This window comes from Lampris incognitus, chromosome 2, assembly GCF_029633865.1.
Source record: "Lampris incognitus isolate fLamInc1 chromosome 2, fLamInc1.hap2, whole genome shotgun sequence".
NCBI classification, from domain to species: domain Eukaryota; kingdom Metazoa; phylum Chordata; class Actinopteri; order Lampriformes; family Lampridae; genus Lampris; species Lampris incognitus.
Window position 1 is genome coordinate 99,231,976 of NC_079212.1, and position 21,942 is coordinate 99,253,917.

The 21,942-nt window shown below is 45.0% G+C and overlaps 1 protein-coding gene across 1 annotated transcript in view; it reads left to right on the forward strand.

Moving 5' to 3' along the window:
- ptprt (protein tyrosine phosphatase receptor type T) overlaps nucleotides 1-21,942 on the forward strand; it is a 442,632-nt gene that overhangs the window by 293,074 nt on the left and 127,616 nt on the right. Inside the window, exons 18-20 of the mRNA XM_056300890.1 lie at nucleotides 9,623-9,777; nucleotides 19,466-19,546; nucleotides 21,219-21,254. Of these exons, the coding sequence (XP_056156865.1) occupies nucleotides 9,623-9,777; nucleotides 19,466-19,546; nucleotides 21,219-21,254 (272 nt within the window). The remainder of the gene's footprint in view (nucleotides 1-9,622; nucleotides 9,778-19,465; nucleotides 19,547-21,218; nucleotides 21,255-21,942) is intronic.

Genomic DNA, 21,942 nt, shown 5'->3' on the forward strand with positions numbered 1-21,942 from the left:
CTTTCCATCTGCCTTCAAGACTGCTAGAGTCACCCCCCTTCTCAAGAAACCATCACTTAACCCCTCTGACATCAAAAACTACAGACAAGTTTCCCTTCTACCGTTTCTATCCAAAACATTCAAACATGCTGTCTTTAACCAACTTTCTTTGTACCTCCACCAGAACAACCTCCTGGAACCCAAACAGTCTGGGTTCAGGGTGGGTCACTCGACAGAGACGGCCCTCCTCGCAGTGACAGAATCGCTGCACTCTGCGAGAGCAAACTCTCTCTCTGTCCTGATACTCCTGGACCTGTCAGCTGTGTTCGACACAGTGAGCCACTAGATCCTCCACTCTATCCTCGAGGGGCTGGATGTCACAGGCTCTGCACTCTCAATGTTTGCACAACCTACCTGACGGGTTGCTCCTACCAGGTGACATGGAGGGGATCTGTGTCGGAGCCTCGCAGACTGACTACAGGCGTTCCACAGGGTTCAGTTTTCAGTCCTCTCCTTTTCTCCCTGTACACGACATCCCTGGGTTCTGTTATTCGCTCGCATGACTTCTCTTACCATTGTTATGCCGATGACACCCAGCTGATCTTGTCCTTTTCTCCCTCTGACACACAAGTAGAGACACGCATTGCTGCGTTCTTGACTGACATCTCGGAGTGGATGGCGACACACCACCTGAAGCTCAGTCTGGACAAGACAGAGCTGATGTTCCTCCCAGGGAAAGGTTGCCCGCACCGAGGCCTGGCCATCACCATTGACAACACCGTGGTGACGCCAACTCGGACTGTGAGGAATCTGGGTGTGAGCTGGCATGACCAACTGTTTGCTGAAAACGTTGCATCTGTTGTTCGTTCCTGCAGATTTCTCCTCTATAACATCAGGAGGATTCGCCGACGAGATGGCACAGGTGCTCATCCAGGCTCTGGTCATCTCCCAGCTGGACTACAGCAACTCCCTCCTTGCTGGCGCCCCAGCGTCGGCCATCAGACCTCTGGAGCTTGTTCAGAAAGCTGCAACTCGTCTGGTGTTCAACCGCCCTAAGTTCTCCCATACAACTCCCCTTCTCATGTCCCTACACTGGCTCCTAGTAGCTGCTCGCATCCTAAGACTCTGGTGCTAGCCTACAGGTTAGTGAAAGGAACAGCTTCTTCCTATCTCCAGGCCATGGTCAAGTCCTACACCCCCGCCCGACCGCTTTGCTCTGCTGCCTCGGGACGCCTGGTTGCCCTGTCGCTCAGAGGCCCTTGCTGCCGATCGACCCGGTCAAGGCTCTTTTCTGTCCTGGCCCCACAGTGGCGGAATTAACTCCCCACTGATGTCAGGACAGCAGAGTCGCTGCCCATCTTTCGGTGCAGGTTGAAAACTCATCTCTTTAAGCACTACTACCCTGTTACTTGTTCTTAGCACTTATTGTATTCACTCATTTAAAAAAAATATCTCTTTCTTGCACTTTAGCACTGGTTTTTCTCTTAGATGCACTTATGACTAGTAGTTCTCCTGATTTCCTACGTTAAATGCACTTATTGTAAGTCGCTGTTATGACCCTCAGTCTGGAGAGGGTGCAACAATTCGTGTTCTGGGCAACAGTGAGGTGAGGGTGCAACACAGTGAGACATAAATAAATATTTATTGACACCATGACAGGACAAGGGAACCTAACGGTTGCAAAAACAATAAACTACTAACAAAAGTAACCCTTGACAGTGCTGAAAAGCACCAAACCTAAAGACAGAAGGTGGCAACTGCTCATAACCTAGTGTGTCTAACAGGAGATAAGCTATGTGATGGGGTGTTTGCCCATGGGCATCTTACCTTGATCCCCTTGCCCAAAAGAACTAAACAAATTAAGGGCTAAACATAACTCAAAATACTCAGGATTTAAACAATACCAAACTTAACCAAAAACAGGCCAGACATTACAAACACAAATAGCTATAGAGACAAAGACATCAACACAAAGTAGCTACAACACAAACTAAAATCACACAAACTAAACTAGCTTGCCCCTTGAACTGAAGACATGTGGGGGTTTAAATGGGAGACTACACAGCTGATGGAAATTGGACGATTTGTTGACCAGTTGATTAGGTGATGAGGAGAACCTGGTGGATACCTGAATGTAGTCAAAGTGAGGGTTAGATACAAAAAGGCAACACAAAACAATTATACGGACACACCCGTGGCCGTAACAGTCACTTTGGATAAAAGCGTCAGCTAAATGACTGTATTGTAATGTAATGTAATGTATTTCAGGCAGAGTGGACATTTTGGAGGGTTTTGTGGAGTTCCTTACTCATTTCCACTTTGTTAAGGTCTCCTGAAATGATGAGTTTGGGTTTATGGCTTTACACCTCGGTTAACTGTTCAGTGAACCTTCATTAAGTTGGGGGGACATATTGCCTCCTCTCATTTTCCTTGATAGCTCAACTTACTGGTCAGCTCCAAAATGCTAAAAGCTGGATGTGGTCTTGCATGAAATTACAACCAGGATGCAATAAAAAGAGGGGCAGATAAGAGAGAATGTCCATTTGTTTCCTGATTGGAAGGTGCATCTTGTCTATTTTGTTGGACAGCAATCAGAGCTTAGTTCATAGGCAATAGTCTCACGATTCTTGCCACTGACAGTACACCAGAGTTCCCATAACTTTGTTGATATTTATACCCAAGGACTATTTTTTAGTTGGCAAAATGGGACACATATTGGTTGGGATTTTTTCTCTAACACAGAGTTGTTGTCTTGAAATGAGTGCTGTTAAAATTAATGAATTTGGGGTGTCCAGGTGGCATGGCAGTCTATTTCGTTGCCTATCAACATGGGGATCGGCGGTTCGAATCCCCGTGTTACCTCCGGCTTGGCTGGGCGTCCCTATTGACACAATTGGCCGTGTCTGCGAGTGGGAAGCCGGATGTGGGTATGTGTCCTGGTCGCTGCACTAGCACCTCATCTGGTCAGTTGGGGCAGCTGTTCGAGGGGGAACTGGGGGGAATAGCGTGATCCTCCCATGTGCTATGTCCCCCTGGTGAAATTTCTCACTGTTGGGTGAAAAGAAGCGGCTGGCGACTCCACATGTATCGGAGGAGGCATGTGGTAGTCTGCAGCCCTCCTCGGATCAGCAGAGAGGGTGGAGCAAAGATCAGGATGGTGATCCAGGAGCCTGTAGCATAAGTAGGCTGCTCATGTGACAGCTAAAGGATTATTCTGTGCAAGGAAAAACGAAAGGGTGGCAATTTGTTCTCTTTATATCTCAGAGTTTAGCATTTTTAGAGTGTGGCTATGTAATGCTTTTTGATTCAATGGTTTTAAGATGAGATCATCATCAAGGTTGTTGTTTAAATCTTTCAGTTTATCTGAAGGTAGAAAATTCAAGTCAAATTCAGAAGAAAATATTCAATGAAGAAGTCTAGGGGCTTATTCATGAACACAAACACCTTTTTTTCCCAAGGGAAAAAAAAATCAAGTCCAAGTCTGTGCTGTTAAAGATCATCATGAGATGTTTTTATCAGTATGCTGGTAGCAGAACTAGTAAAGCATATACCATGTTATCTTGGCAGTTGTCAAACCCCCCCCCCCTTGCTGTCTTTATTTGTCTATTCTTTATACATTTGTCTGTATAACATTAACAAACCAAGGTTTTGGGCTCATAGAAAATCAGGACCAATTATTTAGGCATGCTGTAGATATCTAAATGGTTTTATATGCTTGTTCCTTTCAGCTGACACTGACTCCAGCACAGCAAGTCATTTTATAATGCAATGTAAAATTGGGACTTTCTGAATAAGAAATCGAGTTTTTCCTCTAAGCCGGAAGGGGAAACATGCACATACTGGTAGGGACGGACATTTCAAATGCAGCGGCGGCCTCACCCAGTACCGTCCATGCAGTGTCTTTGACCATGTCTGCGTCTTAAGTTTTGTCTTCGTTTGATGGCTGGGAGAGCTGGCGTTGGATCTGCTGGGAGACCTTTGGTCTGCTGTGTCTGGTGGGCCCAAGGACCACGACCCCTGCCCGTAGCTGCGCCCAAAAAGGAAACACTGAGGGCAGTCTGACAGGATGTGGAAACAGGGCAGGCTAAGCTAACTGCTAGCCCATGCAGACCAGCAGTTTCAATAACACCGAGGGCGGTCTAGCAGTGGCCTTGCCTGGCGTTGACTGTGGTGTTTTTGATGTCATCACATGGAGTGCAGGGAGGTGTGTTGAGGGTGTCTGGCTTGGAGAGCTGGCATTGGATTAGCTGGGGGAGCTTGATCTGATACGTCTGGTGAGCCCAAGGACCACAGCCCCTGCCTGGAGCTGTGCCCAAAGAGGAAACACCAAAAGCGGTCTGACAGGAAGCGGAGCAGGCTAAGCAAACTGCTAGCCCATTCAGACCGGCAGTTCCGACAGTCATCCTGGCTGGCGTTCATTCCCTTGGACAATTTTTTTTTTGTTTAGTTTGGATATACATGTGTGAGTTTGGATGTGTTTTTTTCTTTGTGTTGCACTGCTGTGGGCTGGAGGAAACGATATTTCGAAATGACAAATAAAGTGATTCCTGAAATCTCTGACTCACATTGTCACCAAGGAAGCATAAAACAAGGAGTGTAAAACACAAGTTGCAGTATTTGTTTTCAGTGTGTTTGGGCCTTGAGATGCTGAAAAAATGTGCCTTTCTGCAATTTGAGCACGATCGGACAATCATAGTTTTCTTTAGTAGGGTCTCCTTGTGAATATAAACATGCAAACTTGTGTTAACCAGCTCATTGGTATTAGTTGCCTTGTCGAGCCATCAATACTGTCATGTTGTATCTCAGTGAACATAACCTGAATCTCCTCGAAAATGAAGGAAAAGGTAAAGAAAGCAAATATACTTCCCCATTCACTGCTGTGAAAATCCTTTGTACTTGCCTCCTTGTTTGTTTTTTTTCCATCTATTCTTTTTTTTCCAAATTCTCCTCTATATTCATCCCATAGTCTGAAACATAGTGGCAAAACACTTTGGCTCTAACTCTTGATCCTCTAACAAGTCGCTGCTTGTAATTGTGGTGAGTTTGGAGTTCAAACGTTTTCAGATGTATTGATTTAATTTTACTCGTTCTGAAATGTAGTGTGGAGATTGCACAATGCCAACTGAACAACTGCAGCACTCTTAAACCATCCCTGAGAAGAGTCTCAATTCAGTCTTTTCTGTGTGGGAAAAGATGAGAGACCTAAAACGTACGCATCAAGATGGCTCTACTGTTAAATATTTAAGAAAGTATCGTTTGGATTTTGATATCAGAATCTACTACTACTACTACTACTACACTGCTCAAAAAAATAAAGGGAACACATAAGCAATGCAATGTAGCTCCAAGTCAATCACACTTTTGAGATATCAACCTGTCCAGTTAGGAAGCAACACTGATTTGTGAATCAATTTCACCTGTTGGTAAATTGTCTAATTTCCACCAGGTGGAAATTAGACAATTTGCAAGACAACCCCTATAAAAGGAATGGATTTGCAGGTGGTGGCCACAGACCATTTGCCTGTCCTCATCTTTTCTGGCCGATCTTTGGTTAGTTTTTCATTTTGCTAGTGCCCTCACCACTAGAGGTGGCATGAGGCGGTATCTGCAACCTACAGAAGTTGCTCAGGTAGTGCAGCTCATCCAGGATGGCACATCAATGCGTGCTGTGGCAAGAAGATTTGATGTGTCTCCCAGCACAGTGTCCAGAGCATGGAGGAGGTACCAGGAGACAGGCCAGTACACCAGGAGACGTGGAGGGGGCCGCAGGAGGACAACAACCCCGCAGCAGGACCGCTATCTGGTCCTTTGTGCAAGGAGGAACAGGAGGCGCACTGCCGGAGCCCTACAAAACGACCTTCAACAGGCCACTAATGTGCAGGTTTCTGCTCAAACAGTGAGAAACAGAATGCATGAGGATGGTATGAGGGCCCGACGTCCACAATTGGGGCCTGTGCTCACAGCCCAACACCGTGCAGCCCGATTGACCTTTGCCAGAGAACATCTTGGTTGGCAGATTCGCCATTGGCGCCCTGTGCTCTTCAAAGATGAGAGCAGGTTCACACTGAACACATGTGACAGACGTGAGAGAGTCTGGAGACGCTGTGGAGAACGTTCTGCTGCCTGCAACATCCTCCAGCATGACCGGTTTGGCGGTGGGTCAGTGATGGTCTGGGGAGGCATATCCTTCGAGGGCCGCACAGACCTCTACGTGCTAGCCAGAGGTACCATGACTGCCATTAGGTACCGGGATGAGATCCTCAGACCCATTGTCAGACCATATGCTGGTGCAGTGGGCCCTGGGTTCCTGCTCATGCATGACAATGCTCGTCCTCATGTGGCCAGAGTGTGTCAGCAGGTCCTGTATGTCGAGGGCATTGATGCTATGGACTGGCCTGCACGTTCCCCAGACCTGAATCCAATCGAGCAGCTCTGGGACATCATGTCTCGTACCATCCGCCAACGCGATGTCGCACCACAGACTGTCCAGGAGTTGACCGATGCCCTGATCCAGGTCTGGGAGGAGATCCCTCAGGAGACCATCCGTCGTCTCATCAGGAGCATGCCCAGACGTTGTAGGGAGTGCATACAGGCACGTGGAGGCCACACACACTACTGAGCCTCATTTTGAATCGTCTTGAAGAATTTCCACAGAAGTTGGATCAGCCTGTGTTCTCATTTTCCACTTTGATTTTGAGTATGATTCTGAATCCAGACCTTAATGGGCTAATGATTTTGATTTCCATTGATCATTCTTAGGTTATTTTGCTCTAAACACATTCCTCTGTCTAATAAATAAAGATTTTCAGCTGAAATATTTCATTCATCGAGGTCTATATTGTGTTTTTAGGTGTTCCCTTTATTTTTTTGAGCAGTATATTTTCAGCTGCTCCCGTTAGGGTTTGCCACAGCAGATCATCTGTTTCCATCTCTTCCTGTCCTCTGCATCCTCCTGTCACACCAGCCACCTGCATGTCCTCCCTCACCACATCCATAAACCTCCTCTTTGGCCTTCTTCTTTTCCTCTTCCCTGGCAGCCCCATATTCAGCATCCTTCTCCCAATATACCCGGCATCTCTCCTCCACACATATCAATCTCAATCTTGCCTCTCTTGCTTTGTCTCCAAACCGTCCAACCTGAGCTGTCCCTCTAATATACTTGTTCCTAATCCTGTCCTTCTTCATCACTCCCAATGAAAATCTTAGCATCTTCAACTCTGCGACCTCCAGCTCCGCTTACTGTCTTTTCGTCAGTGCCACTGTCTAAACCATATAACATAGCTGGTCTCACAACCATCTTGTAAACCTTCCCTTTAACTCTTGCTGGTACCCTTCTGTCACAAATCACTCCTGACACTCTTCTCCACCCACTCCACCCTGCCTGCACTCTCTTCTTCACCTCTCTACTGCACTCCCTGTTACTTTGGACATTTGATCCCAAGTATTTAAACTCATACACCTTCGTCACCTCCACTCTTTGCATCCTCACCATTCCACTGTCCTCCCTCTCATCCACGCATATTTGTTCCGTCTTGCTCTTACTGAATTTCATTCCTCTTCTCTCCAGTGCATACCGCCACCTCTCCTGGCTCTCCTCCACCTGCACCCTACTCTCGCTACAGATCACAATGTCATCCGCAAACATCATCATCCACAGAGACTCCTGCCTGATCTCGTCCGTCAACCTGTCCATCACCATTGCAAACAAGAAAGGGCTCAGAGCCGATCATTGATGTAATCCCACCTCCACTTTGAACCCATCTGTCATTCCAACTGCACACCTCACCACTGTCACACTTCCCTCATACATATCCTGCACCACTCCTACATTCTTCTCTGCAACTCCCGACTTCCTCATACAATACCACACCTCCTTCTGGCCTTCTCTTTTTTTCTCCATCAACATTCTCAAAGCAAACTTCACATCTGTAGTGCTCTGTCGTGGCATGAAACCATACTGCTGCTCGCTAATCATCCCTCTTAACCTAGCTTCTATTACTCTTTCCCATACCTTCATGCTGTGGCTGATCAACTTTATACCTCTGTAGTTGCTACAATTCTGCACATCACCCTTGTTGTTGAAAATCGGTACCGGTATGCGTCTTCTCCACTCCTTAGGCATCCTCTCGCTTCCAAGATCGTGTTAAATAGTCTAGTTAAAAACCCCACTGCCATCTGTCCTAAACAAGACATCTCCTAAAGAAGATGTCACTTAGTTTTTGAGATGTTTGATGACACATTTGCTTGTTTAGGCTGACATTTCTGATGGAATGTATTTGTCTATAATGGCATTTCATTTTTCATTCCTTGATTGTTTATTTTTGACAATGAAAGAAAATACCCCCATCCATGTGTGACCTGCAAAATGCTTTACTTAGATCACATGAAAAAGAAATGAGAAATTTGGCTTCAGTCTTATGATCAGATAATTTGGGAGACAATTGCAAATTTGAGGGATGTCATTTTATTTGATACTATGAGAGTCTCACTTGCTTTCAGAATCTAGGAAGAATGGTAAAGAAAACAGATGACCATGCTTGCATCAAGAATAACACTTGAAACAAGTTTTGGATTAAATAGAATTGGGCAGCATGGTGGCCCAGTGGTTAGCACTGTCACCTCACAGCAAGAAGGTCCTGGGTTCGAACCCCGGGGTTGGAATTTCCATGTTCTCCCTGTGTCTGTGGTGGGTTTTCTCCGAGGGCCCCGGTTTCCCCACACCATCAAAAGAAACATGCATGTTGGAGTTTATGCTCCTGTCTATGCTCAGCTGTCTGTGCCATTGAGCAAGGCAATGGGAAAAGAACTGGAGTTGGTCCCCGGGCACAGCATGAAGGCGGCAGCCCACTGCTCCTAGTTACACAGATCACAGCTAGGATGGGTTAATTTGCAGTAACTAATTTTCCCCAAGGGGATTAATAAAGGAAACTTCAAATTATCTCCAAATGCTTCTTTACAGTTATGATGGACATTGCTTAATGTACAGGTTACAATAGGTTTGTTCTCAATTTGGCACTGTACAGTATTGTGGCTGTATAGATGTTTTAGATATGAACAGTGTTGGTCCATATGAAATAGATATGTTCTTTAATCATGTCAATACCATCTTCTGGTAACACTCAAAAGTGTGTAGTAAAGTGCCTTCTTTATTGTCCCCCGTAATTGTGCTTGTCCTGTGTTGAGCATGACTGCATGTCCAAGGAAAAATATATACTTGTTTTGTTGTAAATTAACTAGTGTTTTGTGTGTGTGTGTGTGTGTGTGTGTGTGTGTGTGTGTGTGTGTGTGTGTGTGTGTGTGTGTGTGTGTGTGTGTGTGAGTGTGCTGGATGTATTTGCATCTGTGTGGGTACAAATGCACATGCTTTTGTTTGTGTTCATATGGCTCTGTGTTTGTTTGTGTGTGTGTGTGTGTGTGTGTGTGTGTGTGTGTGTGTGTGTGTGTGTGTGTGTGTGTGTGTGTGTGTACTGGATGTATTTGCAACTGTGTGGGCGCAAATGCACATGCTTTTGTTTATGTGTGAATAAGGCTCTGTGTGTGTGCGTGTGTGCATGCATGAGTGTGTGTGTGAATGTGAATGTACACATGTGTGAACTTACATGCATCTGTGTCTGTGTGTGCATGTATGTTGGGACTTTGACAGGAAGTTGGCCAAGAAACAGAAGGAGACGGCCAATACCTCCACCCAGCAGAGGGAGATGGGTCCAGTGACCACTGCTGATAAGAGCACCACCAAGGTCAGCACCTTGCACAAAGATGACCCCTTCTCCACCTCCAACCAGGATCTCAATGGATTCAGTAAGTCACACTCATCATTGTCTACATGTTCTTCCTGTACACGGGAGTCACATGAGGTACATGAGGTACTACCACAGAGGCATCGACTTTCCCTGTCGAGACCTGGAGCTGAGTCGCTATGGAGAAAGATAGAAAGACAAACACTGTTCTCCTTTCCGTTGTAACATCAAAAAATTAACAGTATCATCGGCATTGTGGGTAACCAAAATAACTTGTTCTGCTAATAGGCAGAATAATCATTGGTTTTTGTGTGACAGGCAGCACTTATTTATAAGTGGCAAACAAACTCTTGCACAGTCTAACTTGCAATAACACATTTATTTGTGATGCTTGGGGGCTAGACCTTCATCAGGCAAAATATGTTGCCTGATGAAGGTCTAGCCCCCAAGTGTCACAAATAAATGTGTTATTGCAAGTTAGACAGCATGTGGGAGTCTGTGTGCTAATTTTGATCGACTCGTCCCTCTCTCTCATATTGTCTCGTGACATGAGACAGGTGAATGAGGGCCAAGTCTTCTTCTGTGCTGAGCACTTACTTGTGCAAAACATGGTTGCACTCGAAAGGGTGGATTGGTGTGTATTCTGACTATAATGTGAACAATTCTGTTTCGAAAACACCACACAAGAAACTAATTTCAACTTTATTGAAGACAAAAACGGTGCTGTCAGTCAAACGTGTTGTCATTTTGTCTCCCGAACGCTTCCCTCAGTGAGCGTGTCTTCCTTGAGTCTGTGCAACTATTTCCAGGCGTTCGTGTGCACATGTTCCTGCTTTTGCACTCCTACCTGTGTGCAATGTCCCCATCTCTCCATGAATGTGTGTTTGTGTGGGGTAATTAGACAGGGATTCTCAGAAAGGCATTTTTCTCTTGAAAATGTCAGGCTTGCCTTTTCAGTGGCCAAGTGCTCCTAAAAACCACAGGTTCTGGAGGGGGACTAAATGGCAAGCTAATGTTGGCCATAATTGCCTCTCCCCCTGCCCCGTCTGTCCTCACTACAGCGGTGATGTGCAGTAAAGTCTCTGCCTCAGGACCACTTAGAAAAGCCTCTAGATGTATGATGAGTCTTTACATATGAAGTCAACTATCTCTCAATAAAATCCAAGAACACAGCGTTGACTTTCAAAACTGATTAGAGCTCACTTTTGTCAGCATTATAGATTAGATAAAATTGTGTTATTTTCTATTTTTTCTTTAATTTTGATTCTCTGAGCATTATTTGGGATTAACAATCATTTTGGCATTCAGTTAAAAATTCATGTTACCATGAATGTCCTCGTGTACTTTTGACGTGTGTGCTGAAACGGTTGGTTATGAAAACAATTCAGACTTTCTAAATAATTGTAAGATTTGAGTGAATGTAGTGTAAAGTTGCGGATCCTTTGCCCACCAACACGGGAATCGCCGGTTCGAATCCCCGTGTTACCTCCGGCTTGGCTGGGCATCCCTACAGACACAATTGGCCGTGTTTACAGGTGTGAAGCCGGATGTGGGTATGTGTCCTGGTCACTGCACTAGCGCTTCCTCTGGTCGGTTGGGGCGCCTGTTCGGGGGGGTGAACTGGGGGGAATAGCGTGATCCTCCCATGCGCTACGTCTCCCTGTTGAAACTCCTCACTGTCAGGTGAAAAGAAGCGGCTGGTGACACCACATGTATCGGAGGGGGCATGTGGTAGTGAAGCCCTACTCCGATCAACAGAGGGGGTCAGCGACCAGGATGGCTTGGTAGAGTGGGGTAATTGACCTGGTACAAGTTGGGAGGAAAAAGGGGGGGATTCTGTTACCATCAACGTCCTGGTGTACTTCTGATGTGCATGTTGAAATGGTGGGGTTATAAAAATATTTCAGGCTTTCTAAATTCTGGTAAGATTTGAATGGATGTAGTGTAAAGTTGCAGATTCACTCTTTCCAGGTGTGCTAGTCAGCTTTGTGTGTAAGGAAAAGACTGGTTTTGAAATGCCTCTGAAGGTACCTATTCCATCATAGCAGTAAATGCAGATGATCAGGATGGCACTGACAATGATCCATGTCTACGTTGATGTCATGTGGGTAAACAGGATATCAAAGCTACCACTTTTATTCCAAGCTAAGTGTATGAAGTTCACTGGAATATGTAAAAATGGTCTTCGGCACATATGTGCAGACAAAGAAACACACTTAAATAGAGACAAATCTGCAAATGTCATCTTTCTCCTTTGCTGTAATTTGGCTCTGCTCTTTCTTCACTATGGATGTCACACAACACTGTCGAGACATCGTGTGAACAACATATATAAGTGGCTGATGAGCTAGCGGGCAGCCAGACTCCCACAGCAAGCCAAACCGTAAATGCAGACACACACACACAATTTTTCTGGACTGCAAACAAGGTGTAGTAGCATTGTCGCTTCTGTGCACTCAGCTCAATAGTAAAGAGTCCACACCTTTGTAAAAATGGGATCATCGGACTAAAGTTAACACAAGTAATCCTGTGTATTACACATCTGACAGTGTGTATAACCTTGAAGAAGTGGGGTGACAGGTAAGCCAGACTGGACAGGTGGGTTTTATGGTGAACTGGTAAATAACAAGAAGACATTCAGCATTACGGAGGGATGGAGGGAGGGAGTTGTCAAAGACAGGGACGGCTACACTGCAGAGGCAGGCTCTCACTATGGAAGGAGACCAGGGAGGCAGACCTGAGTGACCAGGTCGGTCGGTAGGGGCAAAAGAGATCAGTGAGACAGGAAGGGGCTATTTGCACACGAGAGCACAGACACACACAACAGTCAAAACATTACATATAAAAGCACACTTAACACACACACACACACACTGATGTTATCACATGTACAGACACATACTCTGCACCCACAATGGTCTCCCAAGAAAGTGGACACATACAATTTACAGGCAGTTGTACACATGTGAACATGTAAGTGCAAGAAGTAGTCTCATGTACACACACACACACACAGGTTCGTAATTGCATATGTACAAAAAACATGTAGTGTCCTTACACACACACACACACACACACACACACACACACACACACACACACACACACGAGCAGTCATAGACCCAGGTTTTGGGCCTAATGAGACAGATGAAAATGCTGACTTAGGGTAAAAGACTGCAGATGGACCCTCGCAGGGCAAATAACCTTTTTTGTGTTATTGCATTCTCATCCAGTAGCCAGCTATCTTCACCGGACATTGCTGTTAAAGCAGTTTCTTCCCTTTTTTCTTTTTTTCTTTTTTTCTTTTTTTGGTATGCAGGTATGAGTCTTAGTGTATTATGGCTGAGCCTCTTTGGCAGTAAATTAGCATACGGCACCCGATGCGCATGAAACGAGGGGGATTTTGCCACGGAGGGAGAGGGGATTTGTTTTGTACGGGGGTATTAGTGATAGGGAGGAAAAGGAGGAGGGAAGGAAAAGAAGAGGAAGGGAAGGAAGAAAAGAAGGGAAAAAACAGCAGATAAAATTAAGAGTGCAAATCTCCACCAGGCGTATCTTCCCTCTCCATATACACACACACGGACAGAAAAAAGTTTGGCCTGCCATTATAAGACTTTTATGCAGCGCCTGAGTGGATTGAACAGGAAATATGGTCAAATAAATTTAAAACGCAGTACTCTCGCTAAAAAAATCTACCTAATAAAAACATTTTAACTGTCAATCTGTGGATGCATAGCCTCCTAGGCGGACCCTCGCAGGAAAGCGAATGAATCTGACATGACATGACAGAGGCCAGGCTATCATAATTTCAAAGCCCTTATTAAAAGACGTCGAATGTGTTTAACTGCCGCAGTTTTCCTAATATAAAATGAATGAAGCTGACTGGCTGCTCTGCTGATAGACTTTCATTCATGAAAACATAGCTCATAAGATAAGAAAACATAGCTCAGCCACAGGAAATGTTTTATTGTAGTTGCTGAGATGATTTCCACCTGTGATTGTGATTTAATTCTACTCTTGAAATTGTATTTTTATAGCGTAGTTTTAAGATCGGAGACTATATGGCACTTCCGCGTGGCAGACGAGGTGAATTATTTTTTGGTTCCTCCAGTTCTCCTGTGCTGAGGTCAGTAGGGAATGATTTGCTGGCTTGCGAAATATGATTGACTCCTCATTTACTTTCAAGATTTCTACCTGAACACACAATGTTTTGGTTTTGACACTATCGCTGCCCGATCTGCTCTGGGTGTCAAATATTTCCACGGATGGGTTTAAATTGAAGGTAATTAAATGCCCGGTGCGTCTCATATAGATGCTAAAGGATGCCTTGTGCATCTGTATCAGATGCCGAGGGGCGTGGCAAAGGGTCGGTATTTGATGGCATGGTAGCGCAGTGGTTAGCGCAGTCGCCTCGCACCAAGAAGGTCCTGGGTTCGAGCCCTGGGGTAGTCCAACCTTCGGGGTCATCCCGGATCATCCTCTGTGTGGACTTTGCATGTTCTCCCCGTGTCTGTGTGGGTTTCCTCCGGGTGCTCCGGTTTCCTCCCACAGTCCAAAGACATGTAGGTCAGGTGAATCGGCCGTACTAAATTGTCCCTAGGTGTGAATGTGTGGTGTGTGTGTGTGTGTGTGTGTGTGTGTGCGCGCGCGCGCACGTGCCTGCCCTGTGATGGCCTGGCGGCCTGTCCATGGTTTCTCCCCGCCTGCCACCCAATGACTGCTGGGATAGGCTCCAGCATCCCCATGACCCTGAGAGCAGGATGAGCGGTTTGGATAATGGATGGATGGATTGAAAATGGGTTGTCCTTTGAGGTGCGCACTTTGCGGAATAAAACAATGCAGACCAAAAAAAAAACAAAACAACTTAATTTGCACTAAAAGACATTGCCACAACAAGTCTATCACAGACACATCATTCTGTCGTTGCCCATTAAGAGCAGAATGGCGTACCACTTCTTTTAGAATGGAGTTTCTATCCTGGCAGAGGAAATTAAAGTCCCTGCCCACTGGGAGGAGGTGCCTTAAATGAGTCACAATTCAGCGCCAAAGATTCAAACAGTGGCGGGTCAGTTCACAGAGTATTTCAAACAGGATATAAATAATTTGTCTTTACACCAAGCTTATGTGGTTTAAAATGATGTTTGTTTGTTTTTTTTTACTTTTACGTTTCATAAATTTAGCTTCCCCATACCTGACGTCATCGTGCCGCCTATGGGTCCCAGTAGTATTTGCTGTTAACGTGTACTGAAGTAGCATATCACATGACATGGCTAAGCTATGTTCGAGTAAAAAAAGACGATTAATGCAGTTGCAAGAATAATACTTTCCACCCATATCTTGGGATCTTTGATTTGAAAGAGAACTTAATTTGATTGTACATATACATTTTCTAATCATCCATTAACACCCCCTCCTTTTTCATCTGTTTCTATCTGCAGATGTCTCGGTTTTGTTTTTTTTGTTTTTGTTTTTTAATGCCTAGTCCATGCGTACATGGGTATTTTTGAAAACAGTTTTTTTTTCTATGTGTTTTGGCTTTTCGTCCACATGCAAACTGTGTTTTAGGTCACTGAAAACGGACCTTTTGGAAAACTCCTTCCAAAGTGACGATTTTCACAAACTCAGTTTTCAGTATTGACATGTAAACAGGGGAAACAGGGTTTTTGGCTTGTTGTTGGCTTGTTTCCAAGCTTCTGATTGGCCAACATGACTTTAAGGTTAGGCTTATATCGCTGCCTGTTGGTTTGGCATGCTCTTGACAACACATTCGTTATGTTGAGTAACGTGTTTTTGCGTTTTCATTTGGATGTTTTTTTTGGGGTTTTTTTTTTTTCACACAGTGCTTATGTGGATGGGGTTTTTGTTTTTTACAAACGAAGAAGGAAAAAACCCTGTTTCAAAAATACCCGTGTTTATGTGGACTAGGCATGACTCACTCTGTATTGACAGGTGACTTCACTAAAGGATTGTGCAGCTTTTGTGGTCGCTAAACCTGCACAATTAAGACAAAAGAAACCATGTAATTCTCAAAGCACCCACAAAGGGTGAAATGCATGCCTAACTGTGCTTCCAAGCAAATCCCATCTCAGTACTACACTGCTCAAAAAAATAAAGGGAACACATAAGCAATGCAATGTAGCGCCAAGTCAATCACACTTTTGAGATATCAACCTGTCCAGTTAGGAAGCAACACTGATTTGTGAATCAATTTCACCTGTTGGTAAACAATTTGCAAGACAACCCCTATAAAAGGAATGGATTTTCAGGTGGTGGCCACAGACCATTTGCCTGTCCTCATCTTTTCTGGCCGATCTTTGGTTAGTTTTTCATTTTGCTAGTGCCCTCACCACTAGAGGTGGCATGAGGCGGTATCTGCAACCTACAGAAGTTGCTCAGGTAGTGCAGCTCATCCAGGATGGCACATCAATGCGTGCTGTGGCAAGAAGATTTGATGTGTCTCCCAGCACAGTGTCCAGAGCATGGAGGAGGTACCAGGAGACAGGCCAGTACACCAGGAGACGTGGAGGGGGCCGCAGGAGGACAACAACCCCACAGCAGGACCGCTATCTGGTCCTTTGTGCAAGGAGGAACAGGAGGCGCACTGCCGGAGCCCTACAAAACGACCTTCAACAGGCCACTAATGTGCAGGTTTCTGCTCAAACAGTGAGAAACAGAATGCATGAGGATGGTATGAGGGCCCGACGTCCACAATTGGGGCCTGTGCTCACAGCCCAACACCGTGCAGCCCGATGACCTTTGCCAGAGAACATCTTGGTTGGCAGATTCGCCATTGGCGCCCTGTGCTCTTCACAGATGAGAGCAGGTTCACACTGAACACATGTGACAGACGTGAGAGAGTCTGGAGACGCTGTAGAGAACGTTCTGCTGCCTGCAACATCCTCCAGCATGACCGGTTTGGCGGTGGGTCGGTGATGGTCTGGGGAGGCATCCTTGGAGGGCCGCACAGACCTCTACGTGCTAGCCAGAGGTACCATGACTGCCATTAGGTACCGGGATGAGATCCTCAGACCCATTGTCAGACCATATGCTGGTGCAGTGGGCCCTGGGTTCCTGCTCATGCATGACAATGCTCGTCCTCATGTGGCCAGGGTGTGTCAGCAGTTCCTGTATGTCGAGGGCATTGATGCTATGGACTGGCCTGCATGTTCCCCAGACCTGAATCCAATCGAGCACCTCTGGGACATCATGTCTCGTACCATCCGCCAACGCGATGTCGCACCACAGACTGTCCAGGAGTTGACCGATGCCCTGATCCAGGTCTGGGAGGAGATCCCTCAGGAGACCATCCGTCGTTTCATCAGGAGCATGCCCAGACGTTGTAGGGAGTGCATACAGGCACGTGGAGGCCACACACACTACTGAGCCTCATTTTGAATCGTCTTGAAGAATTTCCACAGAAGTTGGATCAGCCTATGTTCTCATTTTCCACTTTGATTTTGAGTATGATTTTGAATCCAGACCTTAATGGGCTAATGATTTTGATTTCCATTGATCATTCTTAGGTTATTTTGCTCTAAACACATTCCTCTGTCTAATAAATAAAGATTTTCAGCTGAAATATTTCATTCATCGAGGTCTATATTGTGTTTTTAGGTGTTCCCTTTATTTTTTTGAGCAGTGTATTTGCATGTGTTTAAATTAGGTAATATGCATATATTTGGCACAAAATTGGCCCCTTTCTATACAGATGAGCCTCACTGCAAAAAAGCCCAATTCATTAACACCAGCTCTAGTAGCCACATGCAGTTAGAGTGAACATTAACGTCTTCAGAGAGTTGGTGGTAACTGACGCCCAGACTTTCCAGTGATCATGGCAGCAGTGATCGCAGACAGGTGAAGGCGTCATCATGCCAGGCGTGCTCGTAAGCGAATATTTCGAAGGAGAGTATCACTTTTTGATTTAACCAAGGCCAAAATCATTCGCAGATGCAGGTTGCTAGGTCTAACAATTCTTGCTATATTTGATGACATCAAGGATTATATTCAGCCTGCCTACTGTGTTCTTGTCGCAAAGCCACCATTTATATTTTTCACATGGATAATTGCAATCAAACGCAAATCAGGGTCAAATTGCACTCAGCTGCAAAACTTTATGGGTGTGTTTGGGCTGTAATATCATCAGCGTAATATCTTTTTTGAATTGGACGGGGCAGAAAGCAGTTGCAAGTGATGCGCAATTCATGGTGCCATCAGTGGCCGCAATTCATTCTTCGTGAATTCGCCAGTGAGTGTTTTGTCAGAGTGATTGTTATTTGCGGCGCTTTAACTGTGTGCTCTCCCTCATGCCCCTCAGTGCATCGAGAGCTGTTTTCTCTCCTGCTGGACTGTTACAGTGAGTCACCAGATGTGGAAAGGGCAGCAACATATTCCATTCTTAGCACTTCAGCAGTATCCATGAGCAGCAATGTATTCTGTTCATTAGCATGCAATAAATGTAGAATGAGTTGGAACCGCTGCCCACTTCTGTCTTCACCGGTGACATCATTGGTCACCTGATCCAGCGGCCCAGTTGTGTCAAACATGATCACTCAGTCAATCACTCTAAACGTGATCACTCAGTCAGTCACTCTAAACACGGTCACTCAGTCAGTCACTCTAAACACGGTCACTCAGTCAGTCACTCTAAACACGGTCACTCAGCAACATGTGTTCTATGCAGGATAGACCGTTGCACCCCCCCCCCACACACACACACTAGCTGCAGGTCCTATAGATAATGTGTATGCTAGCAGGGATATCTAATGTGGATTAGTGAACAGGCTTAGCATGTCGTCCAGCTGTTTCTCTAACTTTTGTTACTGTGTGTGTGTGTGTGTGTGTGTGTGTGTGTGTGTGTGTGTGTGTGTGTGTGTGTGTGTGTGTGTGTGTGTGTGTGTGTCCATGAGCAATATAGCTGTAGCATGTAATAACTATCAGTGATTTTTTTTGAGAACCAGCACCTAATTATGAATGACCTGCTACATAGTTCTGTTCTGGTCTCCCCTGCTTTGTTCAGCTTTGTTGTATTCTGTTCTTTCCTGTTTTGTCCTGCTCTGTCACTGACCTCTTTTTTCCTCCGTTGCTTGGTTTCATCCCACAAGCAACACAATCTGTCTGGTTTTTTTTTTTATTGACCATCTTTAAAAGCCTGTCCAAATTAAATGTGCAGACATGGAAAGTGAACCACTTCATGTTTCAGTGTTCGACATACACGCCATTGATGGAGCCATTAGTGTTATTGAATGTTTCTTGCACTGCTGAATATAGAGTATCGATTGGTCTTTTGTATGTTTTCATTGTTAATTGTGTTGTATCGAGATTGAGTTTTGGTGAAGGTCGCTAACCTCTCTTCCTGCTCTACTCCTCTCTTTTTTCCATCCCTCCATCCCTTGCATCTTCCCAATGCTTACACAACTTGACTCTTTCTGCTGCTCTGTCATTTGCTCATCTATTATTTTGGTCCTCTCGCTCCTCTTCTTTGCCTCTTCACCTCTCACTTCCCATTCTCATCTCTTATTTTCTCTTTTCCTCTCCCCCCCATCTCTTATCTTCTCCTAATTTATCTTCAATATCTATTCCCCTTTACTCTTCTCTGTCTTTTTCACCCACCCTCTGTCTTTGTCCCTTCTTGCCTCCTCTTTGTTCTGTCTTCCTCCTCTCTCTTCTGCTTTTCTTTCCTCCTTCTGCCTCTTCTCCTCCTCTCCCTCCCTTCTTTCTCCTTCTCTCCTCTCATTTCTGACTCACCCCAGCCTCTCCCTCCCCTTGCTCTTTCTCTGTGCAGGGAGGCAAGACACTGCAGAGCAAATCCCTTTTGAATTCCTACTACTCAGGTATTCACACACACACGCTCTCACTCTCTCTCTCACTCACTCACTCTCTCTCTCTCTATCTCTCTCTCACTCACTCTATTTCTCTGTCTCTCACACACGCTCTCTCTCTGTCGCTCAATCACTCACTCGCTTTCTCTCACTCACTCACTCTATCTCTCCCTCTCTCACTCACTCACTCACACACACACACACACAGTGAAAAATACATACAATCAACTTGTGCCCTCAGAATGCTTTAGGCAGAGATACAAAGGTGTGTTTTGGGGCACAAAGGGAAACAACACTACTTGCAACTGTGATGGTAATGGGCAACTGGACAGAGACACAACACTACTATGAATGACATGGAAGTAAAGGAGTTCATTTTTTTATGTCAGTCAATCAGTTAAGATCTTATTTATGTAGCATATGGTCCGCATCAAGTGAAAGTGCAGAGATAAAAAAACAATATAAGCACACCATTTCATTTTTGTTGTGTATGTAGATGGTAGGATGGAGATTTTTCTGCCAAGCTTGCCACAATCATCGTTTCTATTTGATTTCTACTGACAATATATCCAGTAGTACTATTACAACTACTAGTACTACTACTAACAATTATAATAAGTAGAATTATAATATTCTTACCGTAACAATCATTTGTATTATTGCCATAATGATAATAAGTAATGACAATAAATAAATGAAGTTTTTAAAATAAAGTAACATGTTTGAAAGTTAAGGGGCACTTTCAATTCGTGCAAAATCTATAGATCCTCTTTATTCAAAGCCACTGAGTAATATGGGGTGTATATCTATCCTTTAATGATTTGCAGTTTTTAAATGGATATGCAGAAATCTTAAAATGAACTCTTTTACTGTCCATGACATGTCCCCGCCTTTTGCCCAATGTCTGCTGGGATAGACTCCGGCCCCATATGACCCTGAACTAGACTAAGTGTATGTGGACAATGGATGGATGGATACATAATGTTATACGTTGCAGTTTAATCCTCACTCTTTATTGCTTTTTACACAGAATGACACTTGGACAACACATTTCATTTGAAAATACTATACAGTAGGGCATTTGGGTAGCATAGCGGTCCATTCCGTTGCCTACCAACACAGGGATTGCTGGTTTGAATCCCCATCTTACCTCTGGCTGGTCGGGTGTCCTTACAGACACAGCCAATTGTGTCTGTAAGGACACCCAACCAGCCAGATGTGGGTACGTGTCCTGGTCGCTGCACTAGTGCCTCCTCTGGTCGGTCAGAGCGCCTGTTCAGGGGGGGGAATAGTGTGATCCTCCCACACGCTGCGTCCCCCCTGGTGAAACTCCTCACTGTCAGGTGAAAAGAAGCAGCTAGCAACTCCACATATATCAGAGGAGGCATATGGTAGTCTGCAGCCCTCCCCAGATCATCAAAGAGGGTGGAGCAGCGACCGGGATGGCTCGGAAGAATAGGGTACAATCGGGGAGAAAGGGGGGGAGGGGGTTAAAAAAAATACTATACAGTAGTCAACTAAGAAAAAGGTTCATACCTTGATTGCAGTGCTCTGCATGTCAGAAACATGATGGATTATTTCCTTAAAAAAGGTGTCATCAGGGCATTGTTGTGTTACCCCACCTAGTGTGTGAAGATGCCTGTGTGTGTGTTAATACTGAATGAGTGTTTGTTACTCTGTGCAGTGTCTAAAGAGCCCGTACCAGCCACGACATCAATAGGTAAGAAAAAATAGTGTATTTATATCTATCTGTCTGTCTGTCTATCGATCTATCTATCTATCTGTCTGTCTGTCTATCTATCTATCTCTATGGGTGTATGTGTCAAGACAACTGGTCTTGAGGTCAAATGAAAAGTTTGGGTTTTCATACACACAAATAGATGACCATTAATAGACACACACACAAAAGTACACTCATACATGTGACCATAAACAAAGACACACATACGCACTCACACAACCAGGTGCGCACACATGTATACACACATAAACGGGTGCGCACATCCATGAGATCCAGAACACCCCCCCCCCACACACAAACACACACAACCCTAACAGAACTCTCATCCGCTACTTTACACATGGGCAGATTGAAATGTCAAAACCATTTTCCAGCACCTTCTTTCTCTCATTCTCTCTCTCCTTCTGTTCACCAGATTGACTAGTTCTTTGCCAAGAAGTTTGCCTCTAGCTCCTGCCAATGCATGACAAATGTGTCACTGTGTGTGTGTATGTGTGTGTGAGAGAGAGACAGAGAATGTGGAAGAGAGACCAGGCACACACACACACACACACACACACACACACACACACACACACACACACACACACACACACACACACACACACACACACACACTGTCACACTTTTGTCAGTACCTAACACTGGAGCCACATACTCAGGCCTG